At 36.2% G+C, this 11,702-nt stretch overlaps 3 protein-coding genes across 3 annotated transcripts in view; all 3 read right to left on the reverse strand.

Moving 5' to 3' along the window:
• Positions 1-2,057, reverse strand: part of LOC127970227 (transmembrane protein 150A) — a 29,770-nt gene extending 27,713 nt beyond the window's left edge. The window contains exons 1-2 of the mRNA XM_052572605.1: positions 1,826-2,057; positions 1,201-1,401 (exon numbers count right to left, since the gene is read on the reverse strand). Coding sequence (XP_052428565.1) covers positions 1,201-1,265 — 65 coding nt within the window. The 5' untranslated portion in view covers positions 1,266-1,401; positions 1,826-2,057. The remainder of the gene's footprint in view (positions 1-1,200; positions 1,402-1,825) is intronic.
• Positions 2,058-4,223: 2,166 nt separating this feature from the next.
• On the reverse strand, positions 4,224-7,900 carry LOC127969858 (tripartite motif-containing protein 16-like). Its single transcript, XM_052571984.1, has 6 exons — positions 7,426-7,900; positions 7,168-7,263; positions 6,008-6,241; positions 5,754-5,913; positions 5,491-5,550; positions 4,224-5,397 (listed from the first exon to the last, which is right to left on the reverse strand). Exons 1-6 carry the CDS (start codon positions 7,822-7,824, stop codon positions 4,877-4,879), a joined length of 1,470 nt encoding a protein of 489 aa, XP_052427944.1. The 5' UTR covers positions 7,825-7,900; the 3' UTR covers positions 4,224-4,876.
• On the reverse strand, positions 7,845-11,451 carry LOC127969859 (toll-like receptor 4). The gene is made up of 3 exons (XM_052571985.1): positions 11,227-11,451; positions 10,533-10,699; positions 7,845-10,439 (listed from the first exon to the last, which is right to left on the reverse strand). The coding sequence occupies exons 1-3, from the start codon at positions 11,311-11,313 to the stop codon at positions 8,252-8,254; spliced, it is 2,442 nt and encodes an 813-aa protein (XP_052427945.1). The 5' UTR covers positions 11,314-11,451; the 3' UTR covers positions 7,845-8,251.
• Positions 11,452-11,702: the final 251 nt, after the last annotated feature.

Below are 11,702 nucleotides of genomic sequence, written 5' to 3' on the forward strand. Positions count from 1 at the left end.
CGCATAAAAGGTATTCCACATCCACTCCCAACAACTGAGATCACACATGGATTAAAAAAAAAATGATTTCCTTTAAAATGACTCTTCAGTCAAACACATGTCGGTTCACGCACAGCCCTCTTCCTGAACATCATGGGTTTTCTCTCTTTACAAAGAATGACCTCAAAGTCAACATTTTTCAGGCAAGTTCAGGCGAGTCAGTCATGGGCAACTTTGCAGATTTATTTATAGCCCACTCCTCATAGAGTAGGTTCAGGAATTTGACTATAAATTCTACCGAAAGTGGCTGCATTTCAGATATTTTGGCTCATGATTTAATACTTGCAGTAATAATACACCTTTCCACAACACATTATGTTACATTGAATACTGCATGATTCAGAAGCAACTTTGAGGTGGAAAAAAAAACAAAACAAGAGACATAATTTTGGGAGAGATAGAAGGCAATCTCTGTATACTACAACAAAAATAATGCACCACAAACATAAAACTGTAATATATTTGCATAAAACTGGTTTCAACTTATTCTACATGCATCAGTAAATGCTGAACAGAACAGAATTTGTTCTGACAAGGTTCTCTCAAATTTCTGAACAGTTTGTCTTCCAGTATACATCAACACAATGCATATTAAAAATAATGTTCTCAAAACATTACAACAAAAACATTATTTATGCATTGATCATGGAATGCTTTTTTTTTGGAAACGTTTTATGTGGATGATCTTCTAATGTTTTTTTTTTAATTCTACTACTTGCTTTAGTTTGTTCAGAAAACATTTACAAGTAACATTTCCATAATATTTGCACAATTATTTAATTTTATATATAACCATTTTCTTTGCAAAACCAAGAGGTTTTGAACATTCGGATAACATAATGGGAACTTAATGGAAATGCTAGCAAAACATCCTTTTTCGTTAGCTGGGCACTGGTTACATCACACTATTAAATTTGTAACTTATAAATGCAACATAGTTTATTCTTCCAGACCATAAAGTTGCAAATTGACCAAGACTGTAAAATAAACACTGCTGAATTGGTGTGCATCCAGTTAAAAATCAAACCAGGTTGAAAGTTATGTAATCTATCAAAGCATGCATGAAACCTGCACGTTATCCATAATAGGTATGGATCCAGAAGATTTCTACATATCAATATCCAAAGCATGATCGTTTCATATGACATAAAATTGACTTACACGACCCATATTCCAGTGATGGTCAGAGCTGGGAGGCTGACGGGTAATATCATCCACAGAGACATCTCCTGCACACGATCCTCTACTGCTCCCCTCAAAAAATCCACTTCTTTCGCCTTCGCCAGCCTGTCTCCCTCTGCTCATCAATGTGCATTTATACTTGTTGCATGACACCAAACCGTCTTATCTTAAAGATCATATCTGCAATATAAAATAAATCATCTTTACAATGATAACAAAAACATGATAAACAGAGTCCCTAGACTTTTATCTGCCATTTTGCAGGGATGATATTCTACCTGTTTGCAAGCTGTGAAATTTGCATTATTCTACACACATTTTTACACTTTTGTTTATTCTGTTAACATTCTTAACTGGTAGTTTATATCTGTTGTTCTGTCTATGCTCTTCTATGGACCTGTAGAAACAACACAGTATTTCGTTGCCTGTAATTACCGCTGCATGCATAGCTGGTGTACATATGAATGAATAAACTTGACTAAAATTGGAAACAGTGAGTTTTAAATACATCCTTTTGGTAACAAGGCAAAATGGCTGATTGAAGTTGCAGTTTAACCTAACTGTAACATCCGTGTGTGGTGTATGTGTGGACAGTGTGTCTCACCTTCCCCCCGTGACAGGGGACCACCTTTGTTTAAACCCCTCAGACAGAGCTCAGACTGTTCAGAAACGGACTGCATCAGTCGCCAGGGACCGCTACAGGTTTATCGTTATTCCTCGAGCGTCCAAATGACGGCGGCTGTGTAAAGTCCCTTCGCTCTCGGTGTTTTTCGGCAGATTCGCGGTGCGTCGCTCCTCCGTCTCTCTCGTGTCCCGCCGTGTGGACCGAAGGAGCACTTAAAACAGTCCAGCTGTTCGCTTCGCACTGCTCCGCCTCCCGACACACACCCACACACACACACACACACACACACTTGACTAGAGCATCCTGATACAATGTACAAAATGTTTGACATTTTGAAGTGAACGACGTACAGAAACCGCTACAGAGAAAAACAAAAAGTGTTTACGTACTGTACGTTATCATATAACCTACAGTGAAAAAAAAATAGATTTAAAAAGCATTTAATTTACAGTGAACATCTATATTACATTCAACGTGTTTTTATTGTGAAGTTTAGTTATGTGTAGACTTGTATTCAGTGTTGGGGAGTAACTAGTTACATGTAACGGCGTTACGTTTTATCACAAAAATAAATGTAACTGTAATTGGTTACAGTTACTAAGAAACAAAATGTTAATTATTAGAAAGAGGGTTGCATCTGAATACTGTATTTCACACACACCCATATACAAATTTAACGTATTTCTTTCCTACATTGACTGCTCTTAAAATATGAAATACTGTTTCAGGAGTTTAGACACATAATGCTTATTCAATAACTGTTTTACTTCCAATTTTGGTTTATGTATATACTTTATTTTTTAGGGAGAACTGTTTTTACCAAGGCATTGTTATATGCCAATTTCCTATTATAGCTAAAGATTTCTAAAACAGTTTCATATGAATCTATTTCTTATGATTTTAAATCTGTATTTAACCTCAGAAACGATCTTAGTTAAAAGAGGTGTTAAAATCTTCCTTTTATGTTGAATTACATTATATATACCTATACATACTGTAAATATTATATAGGCTATTATAGATATTATAATTCAAATTTCTCATTTTAATCATGGTTTATAAAAAGCCTAATCTAATAACATTACACATACTTTAGTTGTTGAAGCAGTCTATGTACCATTAGTCTTTGTTTGATGGAGAAGCCATTTTACATTATGTGAGATAGGTAGCTTAGAAGTGATCATTTGATGTGATATCATGAATTACTTGCTGAGAATTATGTAATTAAGTTACTGAGATGCTGTTCTTAAATATTATCTTTGACATGTCCCCAACACTTTCAGCCATCTTCAAATGTTACTTAATTTGAACTAAAATTAAACTTTCCACCCAAATTGTTATGCTGATAATATAATTTGTATAAAAAATATAAACAAAATCATAGGAAGAAATGCTAGTGTTTTTACTAGTGGTCAGTGGTCACAGACTTTGATCAGTTGCTTGTTATCTTCAAGTTAGAATCTCTGCTTATTTTCCTTTCAAACTTTTTAAACACTTAAGTTTCTATTTAGATGAACTTTGCTGACCTGACTGGCTGATGTCCTGAAAAAATGTGCAATGAGGGCAATGCTTTTTTTAGACCTCAGACAGCATTGCATCAAAAGCTGAGCTACTTCTGAAGTAAACCATTAAAAGTGACATAAACTAATAAAGTAGTTGTACAGCAATGTTATGTTCTGCTAGACAAGATATGCAATGCATGATCTAAACACTTACATTAGGTTTTAGTACTGATAGTTCCCCTCCTATTAGATGTGCTACTGGTGTTGTAATGTTCAATGCATTACTCATCTCGTCTAAAAAGCACTTTTTATCAGACAAGCATCACAGCTGACACTATTATCATGTTGCAGGGATGGTCAAATTTTCAGAATAGCTGTTACCAAACGTATTCTGTCCACAAAATAGCCAACTATGAACAGTCCTCAATAATAAATATGGTCTGTAATTAAACACACTTTCTCTATAAATTGCCATAACAACAACCAATCTGAAGAAAACACGATTTCACAGCTGTATAGCCTATTATTGCTGAGACGTACTGCTCCATGATAAGCATTCCTAATCAGTGTTTACATTGCTCTGTGTTCCTTCACCATCTTTCCTTTGTTCTTTGGATGCTCTGACGTAACAAGCTGACGCTATGTGCAAATGATATTCATGGATAAGAACGTGGTCAGAAGAATGAGTGACGTATGAGTCATAAAAACAGGCTTGTGAATGTAGATATTGATTGTGAAAAGGTTGTCTCATTTGACCATATAAATATTTCTTAAGCCTGGCAGTGATGACTTAGTCATTACGATTAGTGTAATACATTTGAAAATGTGTTAATGTGTCGAATAAAACACAAAACAAAAATACAAAACACAAGAGTTGCTTTTATTTCAGAAAAAAGCCTGACAAATCTCACTTTAAAAACGTTTGGAGTGGCTCCATCTAGTGGATTTGTTTTAAACAACAAAAGAAGGCCATTACAAAGAGTATTTTATTTGCATTTTTATTTGTTAGAATCTTTTCAGTTATGTAATGAAGTACTGTATTTTCCGCTGTATTAAAATATAAATATACAGTATTGTCTTGTATTGTAACTTGTAATGGAATCGCAATAACAACACAGCATACAAAACGATTCACAGTCAACATGTTTCTTCATTTGTCATATATAATGATCTTATATCTGGACTTCTTACTTTTCTGTGTAACATATTACACAAAATATACCCAGTCTCTGTGTTTCTCTTGAGGATCAGAGTGCTGGTAAAGTATTTTAAAATAAATCAATAAGCTAATTTATGCATTAAACGTATAAAAAAAAAAAAGGTAGTTTTTTTTGGATTGCCCACTGCTGATAGTGAAAACTGATGCGTATATACAGTAGCTACTGAGAATGACTGTCAGTGATTCATATTTTAAATGCCCAGGGAAGGAATGTAGCTCACTTCCTGTTCTCACTGAATTTACTAAAATGATAAACAAGATACAATGCATATGGGAGAACCACATTCTGATGAACACTTTACTCTATAATTACAGCCGTACTGTACTCCCATATCCCCAGACTCCAAGGCCATGGTACAGAGGCTCAGTGAATTGAGCTTGAACCTTGTGCAACAGCTTCATGTTGTCATACACACTGTAAAACGCCACTGTTCCAGCTTCGTAATCTACATACACCCCTATCCTGGAGGAATTGGGAACAGGTATGGTTGTGCTTTTGCTGTTATGTACAAAAGAGTACTTGGATTCAGAGCAGTACAAACTCCAAGACTTGTCATTCCCCCCAAAGCTGCCAGCGTTGTCATTTCCTTTCCTCTGAATCCCCCTGTAAGTCACAGCGATGTCTATTTCTGTGCCACTCCACTCCACTTCCCAGTAGTAGCGACCGCCGGCCAGCCCTTCCTTACACAGCACCTGCTGCCAGTATTCGAAGCGATCGGGATGCTCCGGGTACGACTTCGGCTCGTTGCTCATCCGCACAACTGTGTTTCTGTCTGACAGGTGCAGGTTTGGATGGGCTGTTGAAGGATCCATTGAGAGCTGACAGGAATCTAGTTCGAGAACGAGTGTTGTTAAATCAATCAACATAAACGCATGTGTTTATGTAGCACATTGACGATTGATTATATTGATTTTAAACTTACATTCTAAAAACTCCTCCCTTTTTGCAGGGTCCAGAGTCTGGAGAATTCTAACTTCCTTCACTGGAAATAAAAAGCATGTACGCATATTAGATCATATTCATACATCATATTAGAATGATTTCTGAAGGATCCTGTGCCACTGAAGACTGGAATAATGACTGCTTAAAATTCAGCGTTGCCATCACAGGAATAAATGCCATTTCAAAATATATTGAAATAGAAAACCGTTTATTTGTACGTTTGTAATAGAGGGTTTTAAACACCTGCTGATGAGATTTTGTTCAGTTCTTCTTTGCTTATGTCTTCTAATTGCACCTTCAGGTCAAAGATGGCTTTCTTTGCATTGTCAAAAGTGTGATGAGGGTCTAATTTCACCTTGGACAAGTCTTCATATCCACTAGGAGCAGAAAGAGACTGCCAGCTCTAGGAGAAAATAAGCAGATACGTTATTTTAATTTACAGAACTTTTTTGTTAAACTGCAAATGCCTTGTGGGCCACAATGGTTTTCAACAATACCTGTAGGAAATGAATATGATCATCAGATTGGGACAGCTGCTCCAGATCATTATGCTTCTTTTTCAGTAATGTTATCTCCTCCTCCAGCCTGGCCAGGTGTCCCTCTGCATGCGTCAGCAGAAAGGTTTCCTGGGCTCGGATCATCTCCTTCACTTCTCCATGCCTCCGCTCCAGCGCCCGTAGCAGTTCCGCAAAAATACGCTCATTTTCATCTAATACACTCTGAGATGAATGCTAGAATGAGAAAAACAACATGAATGATACAGGGACTGTTATTCACATTTCTCCTTTACCAGTCAAATGTTTCCTCACATTAAAGACATGGAACAGGGGAAACAACAGAAGACCTTTTGGGGTTCCCTAAAAAACCTTTTAGTGAACAGTTCTTAAAAGAGCCACATATTTACTGTAAAGAGCATTTTAATAATCTAAAGAACCTATTTCCTTGATAAAGAACCTTTTGTAGAATTAATAACACATTTGCATCAACACATTTGTTCACAGTTCTCCAGTTCAGTTAATGGTCAAATGAGGTTTTGTTTTTTGTAAATATTCTATTTTGATTGATTGATTTATTTTTATGACATTTTTAGAATTCATTTAATTATTAGCTTTTAATTAACTCACAAACCCCCCTTTGGGAAGCCCTGTGTTATGAATGCACACAGGAAACGAGATCCAATCATAGCTTTTTAATGGGGTATCCAAAAATCACATCCAAAAACAGGCAAGAGGTCATAACAACAAAATCAGTCCAAAAACAAGAACCATGAACAACCACAAGGGACCACGAGAAAGCCAGGTGACGGAAAACAAGGACTCCATGAAACAGCTAGAAACAGACCGGTTTATATAGACAGGTGAAAACGATGAAAGTAGGGACAGCTGAGTGCAATTAACAGGTGTGCAATTAACAGTGATGAAGGGACAAGGCTTTGTGGGAAATGTAGTGCCTGCAGTGGGGTGACTATGGGGAAGTGAGACCACTAGTGGACACCCAGGGAAACACAGACCGGACACTGTGACACCCTGGCATAATGCATTATCAAATTACAACAAATTAAACCTCACTGCAGCAGCAGTTTATTTAACATAAACAATAAAATAACATAATATATATGAACAGAAATGTCTTCCCAATGGTTTTCTAAATTCCTCACTTTTAGGGATGCCACTGCCTGCCTGAGATCTTGCCATTTCTTTATCCTTTCTTCAATTTTCTGCTGTGAAGCCATCAGTTTAGCCCCAAGCTGTTTCTGTTTTTTTAAAAAAAAGCACATTTGTGAGGCATTGACTGGTTGATAGTCTCATGAGAAAGCGCTGAATTTATTAACGATCATGATTCATTTGCATTGAGTAACTTCTCTACTATATACTTCTTCATGACAGTAAATGTTGTCTCAGCATGATGAGCTCACCTGCTTTTCTGTCCTTTCAGCAGCTGCTGAAACAATATCATGTTTTTTGTGTTCCTCCATGACACACAAAACACAAACACATGCTTGGTCAGAACGGCAGAAAACCTCCAAAAGTTTATCATGTTCTGCGCAGATCTTCTCACGCAGTTGCCCTGTTGCAGCCACCAGTTTGTGCTTCATGAGAGCTGGATACTCATAATGAGTTTGGAGATGTGTCTCGCAAAATGAGGTCAAGCACGTCAGACATGACTTCACTGCTCTGTTCTTCTTAGCCAGACAAAAATCACACAGCACTTCTCTGAAGCTGTTCCGGCTGCTGGAGCTGCTGTATCTTCCAGACCGCCCGGGTTTTTCCAGAGTGCTGTAACGGCTTTGATTTGCTGTACTTCTCCGAGACATGTTTAAACTCTCTCAGCATCATCCAAAGACAAGGGGTAAAATGCAGTTTCAATGAAACTGCACAGACACATCATTATATAGAGGAATGTGAAGCGTGTGCGTCAAACCAGTTTACCAGGTTAGGGTGACACCACCTGGATAGGTGTGACAGCTGATGTCAGAACACAGAGAAAGGCAAATATGTGTATTTTGTAACATAAACATTGTAAACATATTTTAGACACAGAAGGCCATTGTGTTGGTTATCCATGATGAGGAGTAAAAGACTGCAGTTTCAGCTGTAAATATTTTATATCAGCCGTGTAAGTTTCCTCTAGTGAAAACGTAATAAACAATGAAAACTTGATTGAACACTTCAATTCACTTCCACATGCAACTGAATCATCAATTTATTTGATTTTAAATTGCAAAAATTCACAAGCATAGATTAATTATCCAAAATAGCTTTCCTGAGGCGTTTCCAGAATCTCGTGTTACTCGTGCTCCACTTTAGGTACGTGTTCTTTTTCAGATGCTTATGAAGTCCAAACACTTTCTTAGTCTTCGTCTCTTCCACATCTTCCAGAATGATGATGATGATGTTGGCATTGCGTTCCATCATAAAGCGAGACTGAGCTAATTCAAACTCAAAGCGACACCAGGCACTATCAATGAAGTGTTGAGACACGACCACAATGACTTTACGACTGCCCATTATACCTTCATCGATAATGTTGGAGGCGATGGACTTCCCTGCCTGAAAGTCCCGGATATGAAGGCAAAGCTGAATCGGTGGAACACTGTTCTCCAGATTCTCCATCAGTTCATTCATGACCCAATCTTCATCATAGCTGGAGAAAATCACAAATGCGTCATAGGAACATTCTTGCTGTCTAGGTGATCTATAGCGTATCAGTAGAATACAGCAATACTGAAGATAAAACTGAAACCTATAAGCCAAGAATGACAAAAGAACTACTACTGTAACAAAACTTACAGATAAAACAATTGTGAGTCTTTTCTTGTGCACACAGCTGTCAATGTCAAAGTCTGTTGCTCTAAAATCTGTGGTTTTACAGAAAATATTTTCCGGCTGCTTCAAAATGTTCTGATTTTGGATAATCCACCAAATAAAATCTGTCTGGGAGCAGGTGCAATCGATGGGGTTAGAGGATAAATCAAACTGCGAAAGATTTGTGGGCAACTTTTGAAGAACATGAAGGGGAAGGCTAGTAATACTGTTTTTATCAACATAAAGTGATGATAATTCTTTAAGGTTTGGGAGGCCCAAAAAATCCAAAATCATCAACTTGTTTTGACTTAAATATAAATACTGTATTTTCTGGGTGCCAATAAAAGATATGCTGGGGATTTCTTCAATGCCACAGTGTGAGATGTCAAGAACCTCTAAACCTGTTAAATTTTGCAAGAGGTAACTCAATGCATCCCCAAGAAAACTGTTTCCTGCCATTTTAAGCACAGTCAAATTGTTCAGGTCCTGAAAAATAATTTGTCGTGTGAAAGTAATAGTTGTGTAAGATATATCCAAATACTTTAAATTTTTCAGACCATGTAAAAATCCAAAGTAAAAAACTAGGACTAGTTTTGTACGGTGGAAGTCCAACACTTCAAGCAAGTCTAATCCAGAAAACGGCTTATCCTCAATCCTTATTTCTGAATTTAGACTAAAGTTCATGTAATGAATATTTGGTGTCCTCTGAAAAAATTGGGAACAGCAGTCCTTCAAAATCAAAAAGTTTCCACTCAAATCTACAAACTGAAGAAGAGGCAAATCACTAATACCATAAAAGGTCATGGGTATATTATTCCTCACCACTAGTTTTTCTAAGGTAGGTATGTGTGAAATACGCGGTACAGTTGATAATAAAGTGGGGCCTAAATACAGTTCTTTAAGATGATGAAATGGAATATATTCCATTCTTTTAATATATCCCCTTTTCACTGTGATTTTTGTCGCATTGATCATACAGCGGAACAAGTGCATTTCAGATTCAGAAAATTCTTTCTGAACATAATATATTTCATTGAAATGAACTGAGCAAAGACCATCAAGATAACTTTCATTTGACACCTTGACTTTCGATTGCATTCTGTAGCTTCCTATGAACAACTTATCCACACTGAGACCAGTGAGAGCTTCTAGACACTCCTTTTGTGCATTTAATGAAACAAAGGCAGATTGTATGTGAAACTCTTTGAGATAAATGTCTTTGAAAGCTTCTGGTTCAATGTGTAATAATTTATTCCTAGAAAGAATCAATGTCATGTTTCTGCCGATCTCTCGCAACACAACTGTGTCATCGGTTTTTATGATGGATATATTATTGGCGTGTAGATCAAGTAAACTGAAGTCTTTGAAGGCGCTCATGAATGAAGGGAGAGACACGGACTGGATGTTATTTGTCCCGACTCTAAGCTCCTGCAGCTTGGTTAGGTTATTTATTTGAATCTGTAATGATGAGAGACCAACATCCACAAGAACTAGTCTTTGAAGATTATGTAAAGAATTAAAGCATCCAGGTCCAAAATATGTAATAGGGTTTCCGGTGAGAATCAGAGTAGTCAAATTCTTCACATTGTAGAAAGTATTATTTTCAATGTGCTTGATGTGGCATCTGAAAGGCAAAAAGATTCAAAATTAGTACATTAAAAAAAATTGCTAACATGTTTAAATTTTAACACATAATGATTCATGATTGTTAATTTACCTCGTGAGATCCAAGACTTGCAAATTGACCAATACAGGAAACGCACACCTGTGTAAAGAGCTCAAGAAATTGAAACTGAAATCCAGAGACTTCACAGTGACAGGAAGACTGCGGGGAATATGGGTCAGATTTCTTCCAGAACATGAGTACTCAATATTCTTGATTATCTAGAAATGAAAGAATGACAAAGGAATAGCCCATTTTTTTTATTTTTATTAACTTACATTTTTCATCAACTTACTTTTGGTATTTTAGATTTTTTATTAACCTTTATGTTCTCGCTGAGAGAACAGATAGACACATAGATAGATAGATAGATAGATAGATAGATAGATAGATAGATAGATAGATAGATAGATAGATAGATAGATAGATAGATAGATAGATAGATAGATAGATAGACAACAATATAATATAATATAATAATTTTCATATATTAGTAGCTATTCATTATATTAGTAATATTTTGGTTTCTGAGACAAAATCTCAACAGTATATGATTCAAATTAATTAATTTAAAAAACCCTGCATGTTTATAATACTATATCTTAATATACCAATAATAATAATAATAACACTACTACAAGATGCAACTATACTAATTATTCGGGATGCATAAACAAACAATATTCTCTGAGAACATAGTTTTAAAACATATATATGAGCAATATGAACAATATTTTGTTGTTCTTACCATGGTACATTCCTGTCCTTGTCCCGAATTCACCAAAAATAAAACTGGACCTAGGAAAATCATCCATTCTCCATATGACATGATCATTGTTAGAAATGATCTTGCATGAGATCTATGAAAAACTTGATGTGACAAAGAACAAATTGTTATACAGTAGGTTCTAGATCCGACAGCAAACTAGGAACTTTTCTCTCACTAGATCAAGAATGCTACTTAAATTCACACATCAGTGAGTGTGAAGCTGTAATCTGTTTCAATTTAAACCACATTTGACATAAATCTGAGTGTTCTCTGCTATCTTAGTATTGCATGTGCAAACATTGGTTACTTCTCCTTTTTGTTTTAAAAGAGAAGTTATTTGTTTCCAACGAACATTCCCATGATGCATAGAAAGACTTTAATTTTCAGCTTTCAAAAGGGGCTTTGCCTGATGGTTTAACAACATAAAATGCAGTAACATAAATGCAACAAACATA

Source organism: Carassius gibelio, chromosome B13, assembly GCF_023724105.1.
Source record: "Carassius gibelio isolate Cgi1373 ecotype wild population from Czech Republic chromosome B13, carGib1.2-hapl.c, whole genome shotgun sequence".
In the NCBI taxonomy this organism is placed as follows: domain Eukaryota; kingdom Metazoa; phylum Chordata; class Actinopteri; order Cypriniformes; family Cyprinidae; genus Carassius; species Carassius gibelio.